Source organism: Vidua chalybeata, chromosome 3, assembly GCF_026979565.1.
Source record: "Vidua chalybeata isolate OUT-0048 chromosome 3, bVidCha1 merged haplotype, whole genome shotgun sequence".
Classification (NCBI taxonomy): domain Eukaryota; kingdom Metazoa; phylum Chordata; class Aves; order Passeriformes; family Viduidae; genus Vidua; species Vidua chalybeata.
Window position 1 is genome coordinate 72,527,455 of NC_071532.1, and position 25,606 is coordinate 72,553,060.

A 25,606-nucleotide genomic window follows, 5' to 3' on the forward strand; every position below is an offset into this window, starting at 1 on the left:
AGACTATGCATCCTGAGGCCAGTCCTCAAGAGGATTCAAGATGCTGAGCAAGTACTTGGAGCCAACATACTTAAAGAAACATCAATGTATCTTCATTCAGATAGACTAGACCTTAAACTGAATATTAATATTTGCACTTGCTCAGCTTTGCATTGAGCTGATAAGCATTACCTCTCCAAGGGATCGTTTTGCTGTCATTTCCATTGTATTTCACCAGATGAAAGAATACAGCAGAGTTTTTACTAGAAGCTTTCCAGGAAAAAATGTCACTGGTGATGCTGCACCTACATAGAATCACAGCATGGCTGATTTTGGGAGGGGCCTCTAGAGGTCATCTGGTCTAATACCTTTCCTCAGGCAGGGCCAGCTAGAGCCCAGGACCACATCTCCAAATATGGAGACTCCACCACCTCTCTGGACCACCTGTGCCAGGGTTTGGTCACCCTCAGAGTTAAAAAGAGGTATTTCTTGCAGTTCAAGAGGGACCCTTCTGTGTCACCAACAGGTGTGCCTGTTGCCTCTGGTCCTGTCACCAGTCACCAGTGAAAAGATCCTGGCTGTGTCCTTATCAACATCTTCCGTTCAGATACCTACTGACAAGATTTCCCTGAGCCTTCTCCAGGCTGAACAGTCCCAGCTCTCTCATCCTTTCCACATGTGAGAGATGGTCCAGCCCCTTCACCATCAATTTTGTGGCCTTTTGCTGGACTTTCTCTGACAATTCCAAGTCTCTGCCTCAAACCAGACATGGTGCTCCACTAGTGTGGCCTTACCAGTGCTGATCACCTCTTGACCTGCTGGCAACATCACACTGCAGCAAGCAGTAGGCTGGCTGATTTCAAAGGCTCCATAGTTAACCAGTAATTTATTTCATAATTGTATGTGTATGCATGCCCTCATCATATTAAAAATATTATATTTCATTATTATAGGTAATATATTTCCTATAGAAATTATCCTAAAAACATGGGACGATAATAGAAAAGGTTGTCACTAAATTTAGAGATGGATAGATGATACAAAAGCCACCTTCGCCATTTAGACTATATCAGTGTAATATGGTGTTGTGTCACAGAAGAAACAGACTTTTTTCAAATTGTTAGGCAATAGTTTGGTTACTCACACATTGTGTTAGTCCATTTTAAAGAGAATTGTTTCATCTAATTTGGAAGTTTAAATTTTCACAGAAATTAAGTCCTTTCTTTGGAAAACTTGGCTGAAACAATACATTGTGCCTCGACAGTTTTAATTAATTAGGAAAAAGAACCATGCCACAGTCAAACATACCAACATAGTGATGCTAGCTCTTGTTGCTTTGTAAATGCACATCACAAAAAGTCTAACTGCAGAGTAGCAGACAATAGCTTCAGTATTCAGTATTAATCAATTAAAGAGTTTCTGTAATGTCATTTGTGCCATCTGTACTTTGGTTTGGAAATACTGTATTTCCTAGTGTATTGTTTTTAGAAATAGTTTGGTGACATTTCTAAATAACATATTTGAATAATTTTTGGGTTTTTTTTTACAAAAATATTGGATTCATGATAACAAAGTCTAAAATAATACAGAATTAATTTCAGCAAATTGATTAGAATCAGTTTTAGCTGAAAAATCCAAGAGAAAGAATTCTGATACATTTGTAACAGCTGCTCAGAAGGAACAATGAATGTGTTCAATCCAGTGATATCTCATGGTGAAAAGTGAGAATAGCTGTCTAACACAAGTATGAATACCAAACAGAATAAAAAATAATAATAATAAATAAATAACTTCAGTGATGTAATAATCATCTTCATGGATAAATGAAAGAAACAGCGCATACAGAAATTTTTAATGTTGAGTTGCTCATTCCAGTCTGTAAGTAGGTTTTTAGTTATTTAGAACCTTACTTAAGATTTCCGTTCTGAATATATCAGCAGCAGCATGAAGCCCTCCTCACTACTGCAGGTCTTTTTCTGCTGTAAATTGAACCTTTGAAGGCCCAAATCTTACCGAGATGAATTCAGGGGTTTTTGCTGATCACCCAAAATTTCTCTTGTCATTGCTTCTAGAGATGACCTCCAGATGGTCATCCTGAAGATAACTTCTGGAAGTCTCTTACCAACCTTCACCCTGGAGCCTAGTATAAGACTTGAATACTCACAGAATAGGATGCATTTACAAAGTAATGTAAGTTATATAACTCAAATTTTCTAATTCTGGGGGGCATGCCTAAAGAGAAGAAAGTATCCCATGTGCATCTGCCCTTACTTATCACAGCCTGAGTCCAAATTCCTGTGTTCCTCCCTCAGTCAAGAAAAAGAGGCTATAGTATTTTTAAGATAGTTTGATTACTGCTTCAGGAGGCATCAGCTGTCTACGAAGAGGTTTATTTACGGACAATGATTTTTGAATCATCACTCTGTTGTCTTGCCTCCACCCCTCCCATGTAAGGCAAACTTCTCTTTAGCTCCTTCTGCTACCTGTAAACCCTACAACCTCACCTGTTCGGAGACATTATATCCGTATAAGTAATTATACGGAAGTATACAGAAGTAATTATTTAAGATCACCTTTCTATGATGTGCTATGGATACTATTATAGCCTATGTAGTAAGTACTGAAACAGAGAAAAGTAAGGCAATACAAGAAAACTGTACGTATTTTTTCCACAACCTAAAGGTCTTCAGTTAAATTGCACATTTTGGCCTTGGTTTAGTTGCTTACATGCAAAGATCTAGTGCCATTTAATATGAAATATCTCATCTGGCCTCTACATTCAGCTCCAGAAGAACATACCCCAACTGTGAAATGTGAAATGTAGTTCTGTCGTATCTGTCACCTTCTGTGGATGCCTCAAGTAACCCAAGTCATCTGAAATAACATTTGATATCTACATTCAGGTAACCACATTGACTCTCTGTCACTTGTTTAGTCAGGTTTGCAATTCAGTTGCTTAACTCTATCTAATGAAATTTAAAATAAACAAAGGTATTTTTGTTGCCACTCCAGAAGACAGGAAGATCTTTAATAGGTCATGTGTCACTTCTGTCATTCCCCATGTCACAGGGGCCCAGTAGCATGAGGTGGATGTTTAAATATTCAATCTTAATTACCTAATCAACCATGCTATTTTACAAGTGTTCTAAATTCTTTCTTCCAAGCAATTTTATGAGAAGGAGAATTCTCCTTCTTCATGAGAATAAATATTTTCTGACAAAAGGTTTGGATGCCATAGATGCCCAAACAGACAGGTGAGCTACAGAAAGGTGAGTAGGGCTTCTGCTGAGAGCTGTCACTCCCATTTCCACTAATATACTATGTCTTTTCTATCAGCTATGTCTGACTCCCACCTGCCTTTCCAAAAACGTATCTTGTTGAATGTCATGTCTTCTCCAACTACATTGCACTTCAGCAGGTGGAGCCAAGACTGACACTCACTGAATTTTTGACACATTTTTCTGAAGTGATTTGCAAAAAAGCTATAGAACGAACAAACCAAGATTGTTACTGATGTCATATGTTGGTTGCAGTAAGAGGTTAGCTGCTTTCACATGCAGTTTGTGAAAGGGAATTCTATATTAAAGGAACTTTAATAGGTTGGATTAAATGAGTAGCTTCATAAATAATTCCTAGCTCTATAGTAAAGGGATCCTCTACAGTGATTACACCATCCTGCAATTAAATATGTTTACAATATGTTTTGTCCTTAGATCTTCTAATGAGCTCCATACTGCATCAATGGTATTTGAATTCAAGGCTCTCCAAGTCTTTCTTCTGCATCTCTATTTCTAGAAAACCACAACCTTCTTTATTAATATGTCTCCTCAAAAATAAGGAGCATTAAAGCTTCACTTAGGCCATGCATTAAGCTTCACTGCTGCTCTTCTCCTCCAGCTTCGTCTTGTTCTACCGAGACTCAATAAAAATTTGAATATAGAGGAGAAAGGAAAGTAAAAGACTTGCTATCATTCATCTGCTAGAAAACCTGAAAAGAATAAAAAATGAAATAAATTAAAAGTGTTCTGGGATGAATATTATAATTCCAAATAATAATATTCCCACTAATTGTAATGATAGCAGAGATTAATTGGACTTTTTTTTAAATCGTGCTCTCAATAACATGATACATGTACAGATAGTTACAGAGCTATTAACTAGATGCTGTTAACTACCAGTAGAAAAGGGAGTCTAGACATATCACAATGCTTTTCTACTGCACTCTAAATCTCTACGTGAAATGTGATGAACCACATTCTTCACACAGTAGCAAATTTGCACATTGGATTGGAAATAACTCAGTTTATATCGGGCAGTGCTAATGTGGGAAAATTAGGCTTACATTCTTGACAGCAGTACTTTCTTCTAACTAACAGGATGAAATTGTTTCAGATGCCAATAACACATGGTGAGTCCCCATCATGTATTTTTCAGCAAATCCAGCTAATTAAGAACTAATTACTGATTGTGGTAGCACAGTAAGATCAGGTTCTGATAAACTTTCACCTTTGTAGCTGTGAAGATTCTGCAATTAAGTCTTATTTTATTTTCTCAAATGCTAACAATGTCTAAAGGGAGAGCTGGGAAAAACATCAAGATGATTCTGTCACCTCCATAAAAGACATTTTCATTCACCCATGACAAAACAAGATCAATCTCCTTTTTCTTATTTAAAGTACAATTCTACAAAGTTAAAATGAGTGACTATTTAACAGTTTACACCAATTATGGGATGCTGCTGTTTCCTTGGCATGCTTCTGCTGTGTCCCATCCCACCCTCCACTTCCCTCCTCACAGTCTCCCATTGTTGCCCTTGCACTAAGCATTCTGGGATAGGACTTTCATGGAAGTTTCATTCTCTGGTTATAGGACACAGCAGAGAGGAAGTACTGGCCCATGATTCGGTTCTTGAAAGATGCAATCTACAAATAACCTCATAAACTGTGCTAAAATCAAAATTTGACACAATGTTACATCAAGAATTTATTAAGCAAATAAGACAGGTGCAAAATATGCATCACAGTTTGCTGTATGATTGAGGCAAATGACAATTAAATTTTAGATTTTAATTCTAAAATGTGACTTTATTCAAAGAGCATGAATGAGCTAATCTGGGAAAAGAGGGATGATCCTCTTTTTAGTGAAATGCTCACAGCTGACAAAAGTGAAATAGTTGTAGACTGCATCCACACATGTGATACATGTCTGGTCAAGTAAAAGTCCTGCCCTTGTGCCTCTCATACATGTTTATTTGACTCCTGTGTGCAAACACTGACAATAGCTTTTAGCCTTCTCCTTGCAGATATTGGGAAAATACATGCTCTCCTCAAGAGAGGATGGCCTCCATTGTTTACATACAATAGCTTATGTATCAGAAGGCTTCACAAAGACATCTTAGCAAAAGGTTTAGAATTTGCAAGCCACATTCATACAGCATTAGGACTTTGCTTTCCCCCAGTTATGTATAATTGCAGTGCCATCTTTTGAAATGCTCCCCAGCAACGCAGAAGAACTCACACCTTTGTAAGGTCTCTGAATCTCAGGAACACTCTGAGAGGCTGGCACTACACATTCAGTTCTCTTTTTGTGCGCTTTATATGAGGTGATAAGGTGCCAGGTCCTGGGCATTGCACAGCCACTACAAAATTTACAGAGGAACTTCACACCCCCTCCTGAGCCTACAGATCCTACAGGAGGGGAGAAGTATGTCAGCCTTCCAGGTCATGCTTCAGCTTCTGTCACTGTCAAGACAGTATGCCCAGAGGGGTGCTCTGATGCACTCTTTTGGGAACAGGAGCTGACATTTCTATTCCAAATTTAAAGGCACTTCAAATAACTGAACTGTGTCCCAACTTTTCTCAGGACCAGGATCTTCAGGGAATGCTGACCTTAAAGGACAATCCCTTTAACAAATAAGGGTGTTCTTTTAGAATGGGTCCAGATGGATTGCTAGAATATTCTATTCTTCATAAACATTAAAAAAGAGGAGAAATCTCAGCATGAGGATACTCACGAGAAATCCAAATGCTTTGTTTCTTCATTTTAACAACATGTAGTGCCTACCTAGTTGTCTGAAAGTCTTGAGGAAACAGCTGGATTAATTTAATTCTGTAAGTGAAAACCTTTTGGGAAATACAGGTTCTTCCCAGGAAGTGAACAGAAACTGGAAAGAAATCCCAACATTAAGTGACCAAGAGACACACTGAAGTTTCTTTTCTCTTGCTGCATTGCCCTTTTGCTTCAGAGACTGTAGTATGAAATACATTCCCAACATATATTATTAGTAGATTTAATTTAGTTTCTGCTATTACTTTCAAAGGATTTGGTGAATAGACAGCAGCATTAGTATTATCTAATCCTTCACTCAAACCTAGGACTCAAAGATTAACAGCTGCAGCTTTTATAACATTTCTAATTCAGGCATAAATTGTATTTTCTTGAATTGGATAGGTAGGTAATGTTATTTAATTCTTAGGAACCATTGACTTTACAGGAACTGACTAAGAACTTACGACCATGAAAAGATGAAATTAGATGAAAAAAATACCCCTGATGAGAAAAATAGGATAAGAATCTCCCTTCCAAGGAGGGGCAGAGCTTTGAGTCCTGCAGATAGAGCTGCTGTGAGGTAATAGTCCTGTTTGGTTTTATTCTTTTATCTCATCTGCCAAATAATTTTGCATGGTGGCACAGTTTCCACAAAAGCATCCTGTAGTATTTACCTGGTGATTGGGGCACACTAGGGGGAAATGTGTTCAGAAAAGAGAAGAAAGAACCGATGGCAGGAATTTTGTATGGGAACAGATGGAATGGTGGAATGCAGCCAACTTTTAAATAAGAAAGCACAAGCCCTATGCCTCATTCTGAAAGACAGCAAGCCTCTATTTTCAGGGGAAGGTTCCAAGTAACATTCTAAATACACAAGCATATGTCTGTTAGTCGTAGGCAACATACCAAAGGTAAGTTACATTTCTGTGTTCCATCCCTGTGCTATGCTTCCCTCTTCATGTGCTGTTATCCAGCCTATTTTGAGACGCCAAATTTTACATATTTACCAGTTAGGGGGATTTAAGCACTTCACATCTTGAATTCTATTCTAGGTGCATTTGGGGTGAGACTCTTGCTATTTCAAAAGCCTTTCTTAGCTATCCCTGAAAGTTTATGGTCTTAATTTTATAAACTGCATATGCTATTCTTTCCATTTTACACAACTGCACTCGGAGCTCTCATGTTACATCACACCAACTTGATGTTAACTGGTCTACATTTAAAAATTATCCATTTCCTTGTGTTTGGAAGTATAGCATGTGACATTAATAAAATAGAGTCAGTTACGTCCACATTTCTCACGGAAATAAGAATAGATTCATGGTAGGATTTTGTGTGTGTCTATATAATATACATAAATATTTTAGGAACATGAACATGTTATTTACTAATATGAAAATAACAAGCCATTGAAGTTAGCAGTTACTGATGCCACTACTACTGAAGTAGGGCAAGAACCTATCAAAAATAACTTTCAGAAGAGAAATATTGCTTTGATAATTTGAAAGGGCAAAAAAGATTAATGGCTGGTATCAGATCCCTGCCTATGCATCAGGTTTATGTGTAACTCTTTTAAAATTAACTTCTACTGCTTCATTTCTTTATTTACACTCTCTTATTTTCCTGCAATTGAACAGTCAATAATAAATAAGAAAAACAGCAATACTTTGTCCACAATCATGATTTGATTCTTTTATCTCCCACCAGTCCAGCTCAGATCACCAATACAAAATTGTTCTGCCCTCTCCAAACCACAAATCTTAAGACTATGAGAAACAGCAATGTAAGGAGGTACAGAAAGAAGGATAAATCAAGTAATTCCCTGTTTGAAATTTCTATTTTTACTATTTGTTCTTCCTTTCCCATAACTATGTCCTCTCTTCTGTTTTAGCCTTTATCTCACCTCCATTTCAATTTCCCAATCTGTCTAGTACTGCTTTTATTTTATATCCTTTCTTTTGTCTGTTGTGTACTTACTTCTCTCTTGTAGGTAAAGACATACACCTAAACAATTTCAAAAATCATTTTCTTACTGCTGTCACCACTCAGAGCACCTTTCTCTGGGCTTTCTGTATTTTCCATTTCTATGCCTTTGTCATCAAATTGGTTCCCAAAGTATGACTGTAGCCTTAACTTTTTTTTCACATTTACTTTATGATCAGTTATAACCCTTCTGAGAGTAATTTGGTTTTGATTCCAAGTGCTAGTCACAAATACCTTTGTGCCGGATCAGGGTCTCTGTTCAAAGAAGTCTATGCCGGCATCTAATTGTAAGTTACACTAAAAGATTAGCTAAACCAAGACACATTTTCTACCCATTCATTTAGTATATTTGCTGACCAATAATCCCTGTTTTGAATGATTACTCTATGTTTTAGATCTATTTTATATCTATGGACAAGAAGAGGTAAAAACACTCCTTTCCTTGGGCAAAAATTAAATGGTCTTACACATTTTCAAAAGGTAGCAATATTTAAATAGAAACGCTACCAATAACACTTAGCAAGTGTTATTACTCCAGACACTTTCATCTTTCTCATTTTGGCCACCATTTATTTCTGCACCTTAGAACACCTTCTGTGATTGCACTTGTCCCTGGCTAATCACAAAAACAGGAGGGTTTTTTTCAGTCACACTTTCTTTGTTATTTCACACATATCAAAAAAAGGGATAAACAACACAAACTTGAATCAGCTTTTATTTGACCACATACTTTTTTCCAAGCCTAGATTATGCTCTTCTACCATGTGAGACCCTCAAGCAACAGCTGGCTGAGAAAACAGTCAGGCCACAAAGCATCCACAGAATTCTTTATCTCCAGGGTTAATTTCAGCTAATGTTCTCTCAGTCATGAAGTAGTACTGAAACAGTCACAGGCAAAGGTTGCTTATCATGTGACAGTTTAAGAACAGATTTCTTTCAATTTAGGTATAAAATAGCAGGTACAAATATTCCACACTCAAAACAACAGCAGTTGTCAGGCCCCACACATGCACTAGATTGGATCATGGCAGAGAAGGAAATAAATCCACATTCTTCAGATCATAAATCAGTCAGACTGGCTGACAGGATGCCCATAGGACTGGGTTATTCTCCAGCTGCCCCATGACAAGATTCCCCTGGTGCATTCAGTACTGTGAGAACCAAGATACTGGTCTGATTCTGTTGGATCTTCTTGTATTATGCTTCAAACAATTGAATATGAGTATCTCATGATGTTAAAACATACACAGTTCCAGTATTCTGTTCCTATAAAGCTCTTCCCTTGACAGATCAATACCTTTCCCAGCAAATATTTTATTTCTGAAATAATTTTTTAAAAATTAAATCAATTTCAAAACAGTCTGAGCACACATTCAAGGAAGACAAACTCATATTTCATGCTTATTTCTGGATCTATATTTAAAAAACACCACCCTACCAGTATTTTGCTTTAAAATAAGGGGAAAACCCTATAAAAAGATCAGATCTGGGGTACAAGATAACACAGACAATTTCCAACATAAATGCTAGTTATTAGGTGTCATGTAGAGTCAGGAGTTGCCATGGAATCCATTTGCTTCTAAACCAGCTCCTCCTGCTGGAATACTTTCTCATTATTATTTCTTTCAGTAGCACAAAAGGAGCTGGCTTATAGCAGAAATGTTACTTAAGTGTAAAGTTTCTACTGTGTCTGCAATAAGACATGAAATTAAAATCTAAATTTAAATCTGTATTTCTGTTTCAAGTGTTAAGCTACGTTACTGTGGTCAGAAGAACTAAGTCATTGTAGACTTTTTATAGATTCAGTAAAGCAGAGAAAACAAATTTTAGCTAAAGCTTTTGTTTCAGTTGTCTTTCCATAAGTGAAAATAAGTGTCATATCTGAAGTCTACTGTTTACATTTTTGCTACATTATTTTACCATTATGCTTAACTTTTAACATTTTCATACTGGTTATTCTACGCAAGAGCAGTCTCATTACCAGCTTAATTACTGATGTCCTGGGATACAGAACAGTGTGTCCATGCTGGACACAGGGTTTACTAGGCCAATGAACTCACTTGTTGTGATGTCTGTTTCAATAGACAGATTTCAAAAGAAAAAATGTGATCATGCCTTCAAACTCTTGACACGCCAATTATTGGGTTTCAATTCTTTTGTATACAATATACTGCAGTGAGGCTGGAGGACAATACTGGAAAGCAACCAGCAATATTGGAAAACTATGCCAGTGATTTGCAGCTTGGCATGTTAATACTTATTATAAATATTATTGTTTACTATAGACATTGACTAGCATTGCATCTGGAAGCCCTAAACAGAAATAAGATCCTATTGTGATCCGCACTGTATGGAGATACACACAGCCCTTGCCTCCAAGAGCTTATATTGTATGGTCCCAGCCTTGTAAACTGATCTGGGCAGGATCATTCTTGCACCCCTGTGGAGTCCCCCAGCCCTCCAAGGCGGTCAGAGTTTCCTGCATAATCTTCCTATATGGAAAATGGCAGGCGAGCTCTGGGTGCAGGGAGCCTTTACCTTCTGATCTGTTCCACTTGCACCCTTTAGCAGTTGAACTATACCCAAACTTAGGCAAGTCAAACACCTCATGGAACTTTGGGCCCTTATTCACATCTCTCCACCTCAAAAGATGTGCTCCTTCTAGGGAATCAAAAGAAGCTCTGTACAGCCTTCCTTCGCCAACCCTGTTTTCTAAGGTCCCATAACTGCAGACAAGCTCGTGGAGAGGACTGTGGCATCTCTCAGGAAGGTCCTCAGTGTTCAACCATTTCTGAGACAGGCACTACCCTTAGAAAGGCAAAAGAATATAGACAAGCCCACTAGAGACAGAAAATCCTTTGCCCTAGAGGGAAAGCAGAAGGGCCATTGCAGCCCTCTAATGAATAGAAGCAGCCTAATGTCAGTAAACAACAGGGCTGGGCTGTGGGGCTGGGATAGGGAACCACAAGCCAAGTGTGACAGCCAGGACATTCCTCACTAGCCAGGGCCCACCCCACATTACATGAATGAGGAGAATAGAGCTGGCACAGGGGTGGCAGCCAGGCTGAGGCCAGAGCCAAAGTCATGAGGCGAGTCTACAGTAGCAAGGCAGGTCCAAGGTCAAGGTGGGAAGTCAGTCTGTGGGTCAGGGTTTAGAACAGTGCCTAGTGAGGTATAGGCATGGCTGCAGAGGCACTGGACACGAATACCCCTCTGGCCTGGCTCAGGCAAGCACTGAGGGAGCTGCCAGGTGAGGCTGGTCAGGGCTGTTAAGGCTCATTGGTGCACTCAGGGGCTTCACACCCAGAGTCTTCTCCTCACTCTCCACTATGACTGCTCTGACAACTTGGGTTCTGCCACGCACCAGGAGCACTTTGTGCTGAAGCCAAAATTAAAACCTGACTCCAGTATATCCTAAGGCTTTGGCACATTACAAAAATGTGTCACTGACATCACTAAGACATTGCCAGACCAAAGAAATGCTGATTCCTTTTTTATCTACCAGCTAAGTCTAATAGTAATTACACAGAGCAAGCAAGTCCTGGAACTTCCTCCAGCTGCAAGTAGTGGACACTTCTCAGAAGAGGTGCTGTGGGGAAACTGTCCTTTGAATAGGCTCTAGCTTCAGCTGGGTACATCCAGCCATCACAATGTAAATGCAGTCCCACTATCAGTGAATAATAGTCAGAAATCAGGGTTTAGACAAAACATTTCAACAGTGAGGCAAAATGCAAATAAAAAAATATTAATCACAGGCATACGCCAAGCTTTGGGAACACCCTAATCCCTCAGCAACAGATTTAGCATAGTCTGAAACAGTCTGCAAGCTGGACTCATGCTTACAAGTCTGGTGCTGTTTCCCTATGCCCCCACCCAATATAAGCAATTGATCTCATAGTGTTTTACTCAAAAACTTCATCTTCTCCACATTATTTCTGAAGGCATCTATTCACCACGTGGGGAATGCAGAGGAGAGTAGTGACAGGCTTGCAGAATGACCAAATAATTCAGAAAAGATAGGTTGTTCCCAGCTTAGCATGCAATTCTCATAAAAACAATTAAACTTGCAACCACAAATGGGTATGAGACTAAAACAAGAAAAGATCCTGTTAAAACCCATGCAGGGAATGCTCCCCACCTTGCCTTTCAACAAAGCTATAAGCACCATAATGATTAGGATATACACCAAGTGGAACAGGCACCAGCTCCAGAGCTGTCAGGCAGCCTCACACTCTGCATCCATCCTTTTTTGGTCTGATCAAGCCTATTCTCTGAGGCAATAGGAGGTTGAAGACATGAGTTTCAGAGCAACAGAAGGGGGTGGTTCCTCTTGCTATTGATTTCATCTGAAACGGGCATGTGTTATTTCAAAGCAAAGTGTGTCCTCAAGGCGGGTTAAGCTGCTCTCCTCCACTGAAACAAAGCAGTGATACAAGTCTATTTGTGACCTGTTAATTATCAGGTTGATAGTAAGAACAGACTGTGGAACGGATCCCACTATTTTAAGCATTATTCTTTGGGGTGCTGAAATTTAAACAGGCTTCTGCTGACAGATTCCCCCCTGACTAATGAAATAACTTCTTTGCTAATCAAAACCAGGCCTTGGGAAAGGAGGTTTCAGTGATAGCCAGGGTACAGAGGAAGCCTGACGCAGCTCCAGCTCCATCAGCATACACGAGCAAGTGCAGGTCTCCCGCTGTACCAGAGGCCTGGGGCAGCCCACCCTCCCAAGGAGGGTTCCCCTCCATGAGGCAGCTCCCCTGGCTTGCCTGCAGTCGGTCTGTACCTGGGCAAAGCCCCCACAAGGACGCTCCTTATTGAAATCCAGTGTGGTACACCAAAACAGATATAAAACAACGCAAAAGGGATGTTTCCTTGCCATCGCCCCCTGCAAAGCTCAGTCCCCCTCTCCTTTAGACGTGAGGAGGGCTGAGTCGACCCCAGGCAGGTGAAACCACAAACACGAGGGAGGGGGGACAAGCACGTGTGGTCGGCAACGTGCGGGCCCCTCTCCTGGCGCCGCCGGGCTGCCTCGCAGGTGAGGGGACAGTGCCCGGGGCGGCGGGACAGCGCCGGGACGCTGCAGCGCGACGCGTGCCCGCCGCGAGGGGCCGCGGGCGGGAAGCGCCGTGGGGAGCGCGCTCGTGCCGGGGGCCGGCGCGGCGCGTGGGGCGCTGCGGGCCCCGCGGCCGCGGGAGGGCAGGGGGCGGAGGGGAGGGAAAGGGAAGGGGAGAGGAGCGCCGGGAGGCCGCTGCCGAGCTCCCAGAGAGCCCGCAGCCGAACAAAGCCCTCGGCCGCCGGGAAGCCTCTCGCGAAAAGCTGCGGGGACTCGGCGGGGCGGGAGCGCACCGGCACCCCGACCCTGCCCTCCCGCGAGGGAGCGGCGGCGGGCCCGGGGCCCGGCTGGCTGCGTCCCCAGCTGCTGCCGCCGCCGGCCCTCGGGCCTCCCGCCTCCTCCAGGAGGAGCGAGAGGAATAGCGGTGTGGCGACCTGAAGGGGAGAGGGATCTCACGGGAGGCGAGCCCTGCGTGGGGGTGGGCTCCAGGCGGCGCCGGGAGGGTGCGGCAGGCCCCGAGGGGCGCTGTGAGGGAGCTGGGTGCGGGTGTCGGCTCCGCCTCCGGCCGTGGGGCCGGGGGAGTGCGGAGCAGGTGAGGAGGGGCCGGGACCGCCCGGACCGCCGGTACCGTCCGGGAGCAGGAGAGAAAGAACGCGCACCGACCGGTGCAGCAGAAAGTACTATCAAAGCTAGACAGGATGTCTGTGGAGGCACAGGGAGGGCAGGAGGCGCTTTGTGAAGTTTGTAATTTCATCAGAGTTCCAGTCCCGTGTCGTTACCGAACCTCTCACCCCTGACAAGGGCATTTCAGCTCGGTTCGGGGGTTCAGTGTACCAGGCTCCTTTGGAAATGCAGAAGATAAGAAAAAATGTCTCTTGGGATAGCTGTTACTAGCCATGAAGTATATTTTTTAGCGTTTCTTTATATTTAGTTTATGTTTTCATTCGCTGCTCCGTGTCACAGTAAGATAGCTTGACTTCCAATCATTAGCAAGAGTGTGTTCAATAAGATAAGGGCTAAAAGGTACTGACCTCTGCCTCCCCTGGAAAAATGAATATAAATCATCTCGTTACATTTATGCCAAAAACAATAAAATTGAAAGGAGTGCGTAGTCAAGAGAAGTGTCTCTCCTCCCTGCGAAGTATCTCTTAACACGCCAAAAATTGTTTGAAGGAGTTGCCTAAAATAACTAAGAATTATACTAGTGGTTGATTACTCAAATTTTGCAATGTTTCCGTAATTATTTTAAAGAAATGCATTCAGAAACGCTTATATCTGAGAACTGGAATCCAAGGGTCTGTTAACTATTTCCTGTTTTAGAGAATCGGCTTTCTCCTTGTCCTGCTGCCCTGAACATCCTAATAACATTAGCAAAAGAGCAGGAATAAAGTACCTAGAGCATGGCTTGAATCTTGAAGGTTAAGATCTAGATCAGTTAAAACACATTAATTACTTCTGAATGGTCTCAAAGAGCATTTGCCGTGTATATTTATGTCAATAAAGCCTTGATGAGGGCATGGATGAAAATTCACATCACACTCCAATTCACCAGGGTACCCAAGTGCGTGTATCTGAAGTTTACTGTGTTCTAAAAAAACAGTCTCGATCTCCAAGCGCCCGCGCTGCCTCAGGCACCCCCGGGGCTGGGCGAGTGAGCCGCATCTCAGGGAGAGCCGAGGCACGGCGGGGCGCTCCCTTCTGCCGTGAGGGTCCTGGCGAGGTGGGATCCTGCTTCTCGCCGGTACAAAAATGAGGGAGGCTTGGCATGTGGAAATCTGCCCGTAACTAATACCAGGCCGAAATTTCATTTATTTGGTTTTGGAGTTTTTTTTTTTTTGGGGGGGGGGGGGTTTGTTTGTTTGTTTGTTTGTTTGGGGGTTTTGTTTGTTTTTTGTTTTGGTTTTGTTTTTTTTTAAAAAATCGGGAGAGCGACCCGCATCCTTAATTCACCAACGAAAGCGGTGTGTAAGTGATTAAGTGATGGCTTACGTTCGGAACAAGAGATTTTTCTCTCTGCATAAGAAATGGCCACCTTATTATTTAGGGGACATTAATAAACGCGTCCGAATTCATAATCTAATAAATACATCAGAATACATCCAAATGTGCTGAAGAAGAAATTGGATCTGATCTGTCCTATAGGGAAGTGGTCCGGTAGGGTTTTTCTTTTTTTTTTTTTTCCCTGCTTTGATTTGTACAGTTTTTCCCCCACCCCCTCTGCACACACATACAAACGCTCACGCACACATGCTGCAATGCACGCTGCATATTGTGTCTGCCTACACAAGTTTTCTACTGTAGTTGGAAATCTGTCTGTGAAACGCTTTGTTTTCGCTCAGCCTTTCTTCAGATACACCATTTTATTATGCGTCTTTTAAAATCAAATTGCACTGCAGTACCTGTTTATTCAATTTTCCAGTATTATCTCTATTTTTTTTTTTTCAGGAGATTCTCGCCCGAGAATAACTGCATCTGAACTGAGCATAGTTCAGCACAGCTACACAGCTTCAGGCGGCCAGAATGCCCCTCTCCCGCCTGGAGGGGCCGGAGCTGCCGTGCGCCCCCGGGCTCCGGCCCCTCGGCCCGCAGGTGTCCGCGCCGCGCCGCCGGTGCGCTCGCTGCCCTCAGCTCCGCTCCCACGGCTTGTATTCCGGGTGCGGGCATCCCGCAGGGGTGCCTTCTCTTCTTTTGTTCAACAGCATCATGCACTCTTCTTTCAGGATAGGCGGGCTTCACCGGGGTCGGTGACAGAGGGCTCTCGGCTGATATGAAAACCACGAATTTAGCTACTGCAGGCTGCCTTTACCTGTACACCTGGAACAGGACAGAGCCAAGTCTGATCTCCTCTTGCAGAAGTCACTTGTTTTTGCCGAAGGAAAACAAGGTTAACATCTCTGAAACGGCCAAATTTTCCCATCATTCGGGAACTGCCTCTTGAAATCTGCTGGGAAATATCCCCAGTGTACTGACCCCGCGCTGGTAGTTCTGTGGAGAGGTGACTTTGTCCACGATTGCTGTAACTTCCAGAGCTGAATAACTGCCCTTCAGCCGCTAGTCCTTTCACATCTTGTACTTTATCTACCGTAGCATTTATACATTCAAAATCTATGTAGGGACTCGTCGAGCCCGAGCCCTTGGGCCCCGGCCTCGGGGAGAACCGGTGCGGTCGCTGTCACCCACCCGGGCTGGAGGGAAGAAACCGAGTCCCGGTACACCGGGAAAGAGAATCCTCGGTGAGCTACGGGCTTCGATGGGGCTGTGTGGGGTTGTTAAGGTGGATGCTCATGTTCCCTGGTATAAATTAGCAGAAGTGTATCCTACTGATTTATTTACTTTTCCCAGACCAAGGGTGTTATAGAAGACATTCTCTCTGGCTCTTGTTGACAAATAAGTCGTGAGCTACCTGACAGTGTTAGTCCAGTTGTTGCCCATATGTCTAAATGCCCTCCTAGAGACGTCAGTGCCTTTTAGGAAGAGGAATCCCTCAAATGGAAACCAGAAGGAAGATTTTTTTTTTTTAAATCATTTTCTTGTCACCCAAACTCACGTTACACCTGAGGGCAGTAACACACAGAGAAGATTTTTGTAAATTCAGTATCACTTTCCCCCACAGCAGCGATCGCTTTACAGCATGACACGGTGGGAAGTGGTGCGCTCTTTTTTCTTTCTTTTTTTTTTTTTTTTTTTTTTTTACCCTTACCTTCACTAAATGCCTTGCGTTCGTGTTTGTTTAACGACGAGTCGCTTCGGTAAACAAGACAATCAAAAGAACATTTGAGAGTACGTGGATACATTTCTCTGATGCTTGTAGACGCCTGGACACCCAGAGGAGTTGTTGAATGCCTCTCTTTCCGTCTTTCCTTTATTTACCCAAATGAACTCAGGGAAAGCTTTTAACCGAGGAGAGATTTAAGGTGATAAGCAGCGAACAGACGGTCTGCACTGCAAGCCTGCGTTTCGAACTGCAGCCGGCCAAGGAGCAAAAGGGATGAGATGCTTCAAAGGCTAATTTTTTTTTTTTAATTTTTTTGTTGATGTTTTTCTTTAGAAAACTGAGGCCGTTTCTTCTACCTCGAAATACTCCGACTGTTGCCTGCTAGCGCAATCTCATTTTAAAGAGTTATTTTAGCCGAAGTCTCGCACCGACTGGTTTGGCAATTAGATCAGTGTTTTGAGAGTCTGCTATGGTTTTAGGAAAGGCTCTACAACCCTTCTCCCACCACTCCAGGCACTCTCTCTCTGCTCTATCTGCTCTATTCAGGAACCAGCAGTTTTAGGAGCAGCGTCACGTTTTTAGGGTTATTTGCCCCAAGGGACACACGAGATTAGGAATAGTCCGACTTCCCGTGAAAAAAAGACCCCACACCCACTTTGCGGGTAGTTTTAAAACAGCTCTGTCTCTTAATGTAGGATGATTTGGGTTTGGGTTTCTCCCTCGCCTTTTTTTTTTTTTTTCCTCTTTCCTGTTTGTGGGATTTTTTTTGTTTTGTTTTGGTTAGGTTTTTTTTTTTTTTCCAGCGTGTATCAAGAAAATTAATTAAAATCTTTCTCCACCCTTCTCCCCCTCCGCCGCGGGACCCGATTCATGCTGTCCCGCAGCGCATCAGCCCGGGGAAAACCGTACATGGTTAAAGCTGGGGGTGTCAGGGAGCGGGGGGCAGCAGGGGACGTCACCGCAGCTTATTTCTCCCAAGCGCGACCACTTGCTTGGTGGGCTTTGGGGTGGGGAAATGTGCGTGGGTGTGTAAAATTGCGGCCATCCTCACCACCCACAGTCCTGCGGCGGCTCACCCCCGCTGCCCAGCGGAGAGGAGATGGCCAAAATGTACCCACCTCAACGCAAATAATCCCCCAACAGGTACGCAGGGAGAAGATGCGTGTGTGTATGTCTGTGTGTGCCCGTGGGGGTCTGTGTGTCCCCACTCCCCCCGGCGGCGCCGCCAGGTCAGAGGGCGGACACAGGGAAAGAGGGGAGGCGGGAGAGGGGTGGGAATATGTCCGCGTGACGCCACCGCCCCCTCCGCCAGTGGGAGGCCGGGCGAGGAGTGGCAGCGGCCAACGGGACGCGAGGCGGGTCCGTGAGTGGCATTAAGGCGGGCTCGGTCGGGGGGGAGGGAGGGGGGCCAAGGGGGGAGTTGGACAGAAATGAAGTTGTGCTAAAAGGCTTTTAGGCATCAAGAAGTTATTAGGCATTTCTCAGCCGCAAATTAGGGATTCTTCATTAATACCAACCTCGCCCCCCCACCCCACCCTACCCCACCCCTCGTTATGTGAGACGGAGAGTCTGGGAGCCGATAAAGGGGATGGGGAGGCGGCAATGCCTGTCTGCCCATCGGTGCGAGGAGCAGTGACAGGCGCAAACTTTTCCCCGTGCCATTAATGAGCCAATTAAAGAGTTGGGCTCCTCACCCCGGGAGAGCTCTCTGCAGGCTGCCGGGCTCAGGGATTCAAGGTAGGTGAAAAGAAGATCACAACCCACCACAATCTGCCCGCCTCAGCGAAGAACCGCAGTGCTGTGCGGTGCTAGGCTGTGGGTCTCTTCCCCACGGTGAAAAATGAGGAGAAAAAAAAAAAAAAAAAGATAATTTGGTTGGAAAAATGTGATGTTTGGGTGGATTCCGGCTCGGGGCAGGGCTGGTCAAAGCATGCCTCCCCTGGCTGGGGTGCAGCTGAGGTAGACACCCCCGATCTCAGTTGAGGAATGAGGACAGTAGCCGAGAAGAGGAGAAATTCAAAAGAAAGAAAAAAAAGAAAAAGAAAAAAAAAAAAGGAAAAAAGAAAAGGGGAAACAAGCAGAAATACTCCATGATTGGAAATGTACCCTCACTGAGGGTCTGGCAGCGCGGAGCGCGGGGAGGTCTGGCCGCCGCCGCGGTGCCGGCCCGTGGGAGCGCGAAGGGGACGGCGCAGCCCCGGCAGCACCAAACCCGCTAACGCCGGGAGCCGGGAACTGCTCTCCGCTGCGCTTTCGTTCTGGCCATGCAGTGCACACCTGGGCTGGGAAGTGAGAGGGCTGTGGGAGGAGAGTGCGGGGCAGGCTTCTCCACGGGCGCGCTAGATGGGAAAATACAATTTTTTTTTTCTTTCCCCTCTGGTGGGAGAAAATACTACACCCGCCGGCGGCTGGTTGTTGATTATTATTTCTCGCGGCTTCGCTGCGGCGCCGTGTACCGGCTCTCTCACTCCAGGACTGCTCTTGTCTTCACAGAGAGAGGCTCCGGGGAAGTCACCCAGCGCCCTGGGAGGCAGCTCGCGGCCGTGCGTTTCGGCCCTCGGATTGACAACGGATCACGGGAAATAACGGGATTACTATGACCCTCTTCCGAGGAGCTATGCTGCCCGCCATGAGTAGGAAAAAAGGCCAGAAATACATCGTTTGGTTGCTGTCTGGTGCCTCAATCTTCTAGCTTTTTTTTTTTTTTTTTTTAATGCAGTTGCTTGGAGTGGTGAGCTGCATTGGATAAATGCCTTTCCCATCTAATTGACTCTGCTTTTCAGAGTATATTTTCTTTTTTGTTTTTTTTTTTTTGGTTTTTTTTTTGTTTGTTTTTTTTTTAAAGAACACCTCTACTCTTCAATACTTGTTTGCATTTACACAAGAGAACGGTTTTTCTGAGTAATGGCCGCGCTCAGAATCACCGCCTGATGCTCCGGAGAGATGAATTGCAGATGAGTTTCCCTTCCACCTTTGGATGAATCTCTGGAGTTTAAATTGTATCAAGGAAGCGGGAAAAAAACACGATGAAAGAGAAGTCCAAAAATGCTGCCCGGACTAGACGGGAGAAAGAAAACAGTGAATTTTATGAACTGGCTAAATTACTACCCCTGCCCTCCGCTATCACCTCTCAGCTGGACAAAGCATCCATAATCAGACTCACTACCAGCTATTTAAAAATGAGAGTGGTTTTTCCAGAAGGTAGGTGGGAATGCCTATTCGCCTTTATTTTTGTTCTGATTCAGATGTCATTTATCACTTTTACGGTTAAAAAAAAAAAAAAAAAAAAAGAAAAAAAAGGAAAAAAAAAAAAAAGAAAAAGGAGATCAATCCTTAGGGGTGTGCTCGGAGACAGGGTACCCTCCGCTGTGACTTTCCTCTGTTGTAAATACTTTTCCTTTAGCTCCTATGACAGGTTTGGTTGGAGACTTATGGTGCTTTTGTCAACACTTGAAGGCACTGAGCTCTGCTGTGTGTTCTGCTAAAGCAAACCCGGGTTTTCTTTTCCTTCAGTCTTCCAGTCAAATATGCATCCCCCACCAAGCACACGCGAGGCCTAAGAGGACATGATTCACCCCTATTTATAGTAACTCTGTGAGGGCGAGTTAGTATATGGGTAAATATTTACATAAGTCTATGCGAAGTCCTAAAGCCTTAGTTCAGCTCTCGAGGAAAGGTGCGGTGTACAGGTACAGGACACGCGTGCAGGCGTGCTCACTCCCAGGCTAAATAAATAAGTCGATCACACTGAATCACATCATCAGCGTGCTGTGTCTCGTTTTGAGGATCACTAGGGCAGTTTGAGAGCGTTAATCGACCACGGAAAATTTTAGCAGGGGTTTTGCACCCAGATATATTCAATTCCCCTGACCATCCAGCGCTGCAAAACCAGTGGCCCAGCCTAGACATTATTCTCCCCGACAAACAGTAAACTTCACGTTGACTTCCACAGCAGCAACAACTCGCCTGTGTAGCAAAAGCAAACTTAAGCGTCCTGAAGTGTCTCTTACTTTTAAATAGTATCAGGATCTAAAACAATCGTCTTTGGTCTTCTAGATCGGCTGCCGAGAAAAACAAATAGCACAAAGTTAAGAGAGTCAGAATAAAGTTTTCCATGTTCTCACTCTATTGACTTTATAAGATGTAGGGGAAAAATATTTTAAAAATCACAAACCTTTTATTTAGATCAACTCGTTGTGGTCTGTGTGAAAGAAAAAGTATCAAGAGGTTTCTTTTTTTTTTTTTTTTTCCCTGACCTAATACAAAATTCGCTGCATCTTTTGTTGAAAAAGGAGTGTACATAGGAAACAACGTAATACAGCTATGTCCCCATGAGTTTTCTGTAGCTGTATCTCGACTCAGTTGGCCTATATATTTTACAAATTAAGAGTGTGTATATGGCCTAGTTTTGTTATGCTCTAGTTTTGTCTGATTTGGTGGTTTGAGGGGGTTTTAATTTTTTTTCCCGGTTAAATATGTGGACCACTGGTACTAATTCTACTTTTTAAAACAAATATGCAATGTGGCAGTCATTTGGACGGGGGATGTAATCTCACACCCCCCCGCCCCCACCCCGGCCCCAGGTTACAGATGAACGTTTATACCTAAGGTCCACGGCAGTAATTTTCAATCCAGTGCATTTTACAATGATTTCTTGAAACAACTTTCCATATCATCGAGTCACTTGTAACCAAAGAAGGGGTTAAATGAAACCTTTAAAAACAATAATTAAAGTCTTCATCGAGCCACTTTCCTCCTCTATTTGCTCTGCCATCTTGAAGATCATTATGCGGGACAATCCTCTGTTTCAAAGGAGACGAAGTTGTCCTTTATGCTGTCAGCGCATACTTTATAAAAATAAAGCTATTGCAAACCCTGATGCCCATGATGTTCCTAAAAGGATTATTAGCAATGATTTGTCAACTCCTGCGGTCTCAGTAGGCTACCTTTCTGCGTGATTTCGAGCAGGTCTCGTCAATTACTGGTGCCTATGTAGCGGGTTGTTTGATCAGAAGAAGCATATGGTGTTGCTTGTAGGCTGTGAGTAATCATGGGAAGAGAAGAATAGCTGATCCCCGTCCCTCAGTGGCAGCGCAGGATGCCTGAATGCCCTGGGGAACCGTGTGGCGAAGCGCGCCGGGGCCGGGGCCGCTGCCGTCCGCAGCAGATGCTAATTTGAGCGCGGAGGCAGCGGGGGTGGCTGAGCGGGGCTCGGGGGGCAGCGGAGCCTTCGCAGCCTCATTAAAGGCAAACTGCGCATTAGAAAGAAAGGCAGGGAGCAGGCTCGGAAGGGCTCGCCCCTCTGAGGCGCTGCCACCGGAGGCCCGGCGCCGAGCGTGCTGCAGACCCACGCGGGACCGCCACCCTCGCATCCCCGGGGCCGCGCATCCCTGCGCAGGGCCGCGGCCGGGGGCGCGCTGCGAGCGGCGCACAAAGGCCTGAGAGCGGCAGTCGCAACGTGGCGTGGAGCCGGGCGGCTTCCCCGCCGTCCCACGCGGGCTCCCTCTCCCTCCCACGAACTTCCGAGGAGGCGGGGAGCGAAGACCGGGGCCCGACTCGGCCCCGGTGCCGGCCCCGGCCCCGCGGGTTTCCCTGCGCTCGCCCGTGCCACTACTAAACACGAGCGGGGCGCCCACGAGCGGCCTCCCCGGCGTGGTCTCCTGTGGCCTCCTGTGCCTGGCCGTGCAGGAGCCGAGCCCGGGTGATTTTTCCCGGGACCCTGGGGGACACAGTGGGCTCCGGGAGCGTGGCGGAGCAGCTTGGGCTCCCGTTGCGGTTGTGCTTGTCCGGCTGTGTTTGAGGGTAGGGAAGCAAGGAAACGGGAGGCTATTCTGGTTTTCCAGTGCCCCCACCCTGAAAAAAAAAAAAAAAAAAGTCATTCCTTCTCTGGGAAGGGAGAACAGGTAGTGGCAGCCGGGGAAATGGCGCACGGAAAGGACAAGTCTTTCTGAACGGAGGAGGAAGGGCAGGGATGATGTTGGATACATGTAATTGGGTTCCTTTTGCTTGTATTTCTCTGGGGAGGAAAGGATACAAGCATCGGGACAGACCCGATGAGTTGGCCAAAACACTGGAGATGGGTAGCAGGAGGCTCGGGAGCCCGGCGGAATGTCACGTCATACATTTAAAGAGATCTTGGAGTAGTCAGGGTAGAGAAACGTTGTCTCCGTAAGAGCGAGCTGCACTTCCAGAGTAACGCATATCCCCTCTCCCCGGTACAAGAGCGAATTGCCATCTGCCCATAGAGTGCTTGCATAGAGTTGGTTGTAAATAATCACGTACAGAAAGATACACACTCCTCATGGCCGCGCACACGCGGGGCTGGGGACAGGGCGGAGAGAATTGGTGTGCGCTTGTCTGCATAATTTTGTGTTTGAAAGGTCCCTATAGAGAAAGAAGGTGGAAGATTTCGGGTTCATTTTGGAAACAAGAGTTTTCTAGGAGTAAAATGCTAGGAGAGTCACACACAAAATAAGCACGTGGGGTTACCTTCTTACCCCCAGACATCTAAACACAAGGCAGTGGCACTGGACAAACTTGACAAACCGGGCAGAGATTTTTCTACGAGCTCTCTCTCGTAATAGTTGTGCAATTTTCGCAAGTTATTGAAACGCTTGGGTTGTTCTTTCCACCCCTAACTTCACTTCATTAGGTCTTTAGCAGATTAGAACTGTCAAGAACGAAAGTGCAAGACGTAGGTTTCTTGCATCGTTTCAGTACTAAAACACTTATTTTCAGGAGGAGAAAGCGTATAAGACCTATACTGCTTTTCGGTGATCAGACAGCTTTAGAAAGAGTGAATATCTGCTAATTTTCTGAGGACATTAAGGAAGAGTTTTAGTGTTTGTTTGTTTGTTTGTTTGTTTTCAAGGAGGATTAATTAATAAATAAATAAAATCCTGATTTAATGTTCATTATAAATAAATACTAATATTTTTATCTAACAGTAAATCGCTAATGGCAAGTAACGTGGACGCAAAAAATAGGTAGAAAAATCTCCAAGGTGTCAAAGGATTGAAAGAATTTTCCACCAAAGACAATGCAATCGCTGTTACTATTGCGGGGTAATTCTTCACTGATCTTCGGCAGTATCCAAGAAGGGGAAGGAGAAAAAAATTAATAAAACTCAAACAAAAAACCCAGGTGGCACAATAAATAATTTCTGTTTGGGTTTTGTTTGTCTTTTTTTAGTTAGAAATATTTTAAAGGTCCTATTCTCCATCCACGACCAGAGATGCAAAAGGAGGGTTTGCAGTCTGTCCTAGTGGGAAGGGATCGTTTTGGCGCCGAGAGGCGTTTGCTTTTCGAGACAAAAGCAGAGATTCCGTTTACATAAACTTTCGCCGAATCAGGATGGTTAACATTTCAATATTGAAACCCTTAACCTTGTTTTATTTTAAAGGGGGAAGAGATCAACAGAAAAAAAAAAAAAAATCCGTTTCCCACGTGGATAGGTGATTTAATGCTGTTTTTCTTGCTGCAAAGGGAAATGATTGAGCATTAGGTTTCAATGTTTATTTTCTTACAGAAGTTTTTCTCATTTAAGCAGCAGTTTACGCTCCACGCTGAATCTGTTTAATTCCAGTTTTGATGTGAACTTAAAAATGTGAAGAGCAGAACTAAACTACTAGCAGGATCGCTGAAAAAAAAACCACCACAGATTTATGTTTTAGAAGGAATACTTAATGAGAAGAGCGGGGAGGAAAAATCATATTTCCTTTGGAAACATGCGACCGTTTTCATGTTGGAGAATATTTTTCAACTTGCACATAAACCGCGTATGCGTTAGTGCAAATCTTTCCTTCCTCTATTTCTTCGAAATAAGGGCTACTTGAATTTGACTCTTCTGGAGAAACGAATAAGTAGTTTGTGCTCGAAAATGCCTTGATTTTCCCCCCGTCTCTCCAGTTTGGACATGGTTCCGTTTGTTTGCATTTCAAAGTGCAATTCCGCTACCTCGTGTTTGCCAAAATCCTGGTTTTTCTTTCTATAGTGAAACAACCTCAGAATTATTTCCACTACCACTTTCTTAACAGGGTTGTTTGTTTAGTCGACAGGGCTTTTCCTCCCTGTTATTATTATTTTTATGAAGAAAGAGGGATGCTAATTTATCTCTGCTCCAAATGAATACATGTGATTTAGTGAGATAATAAATCTTTACAAAACCTTGCTAATGGCATCCGCAGGCAGTGGAAATGAGCAGCTTTTTTTTTTTTTTTTTTTTTTTTTAGCATAGCTTATTCTGTTCCATCTGAACCCTCCGACGGCGACCCAGTCCTTCACAGTAGCCTCATTTGGCCGCGATTCTGAGTTATCATTAACCACTGCCTGTTAAATTAACTGGGAAATCAGCTCTGTCTGGCGTTAGGCGATGGCAGAACCGAGCGCTGGCGGCAGACGATTTAATTAAATGGTTAATCGAATCAAGCTAATTCCTCGATACAACATCCAGTTGCCTTTTGGCTTGCCGGTGACTAGGACATGCAGGTTCTGCTCCCGCGACTCCCGGAGCTGTTGTTTGTCATTTCCCCTGGACAGAAATGTTGTTTGTCATTTCCCCTGACTGCGTGGGAGATGGGGACTGAGCTGTCCTGCCTCCCTCTTCCCAAACAACTCCTGTGCCCCGCTTGTCCCTTGGTATTAAGGCGGCAGCAGAGCCGGCAAGGGGCAGTGAGAGGCAGGGAAGGTGCTGCTTGAGGAGCCGCTAACGAAGGTGACATTCTCGTCCTCCCTGTGGAGAGGCTTTGCTGGGCAGGTGCCCGTGCCCGGGCCGACCCTCCTCGTCGTCCTGCCCAGCACGGAAGGGGCGAGCCCCGGGGCGGAGG

The 25,606-nt window shown here is 44.3% G+C and overlaps 1 protein-coding gene across 1 annotated transcript in view; it reads left to right on the forward strand.

Moving 5' to 3' along the window:
* The first annotated feature begins 19,701 nt into the window (after window positions 1–19,701).
* SIM1 (SIM bHLH transcription factor 1) overlaps window positions 19,702–25,606 on the forward strand; it is a 47,822-nt gene continuing 41,917 nt past the window's right edge. Inside the window, exon 1 of the mRNA XM_053938246.1 lies at window positions 19,702–19,982. Coding sequence (XP_053794221.1) covers window positions 19,808–19,982 — 175 coding nt within the window. The 5' untranslated portion in view covers window positions 19,702–19,807. The remainder of the gene's footprint in view (window positions 19,983–25,606) is intronic.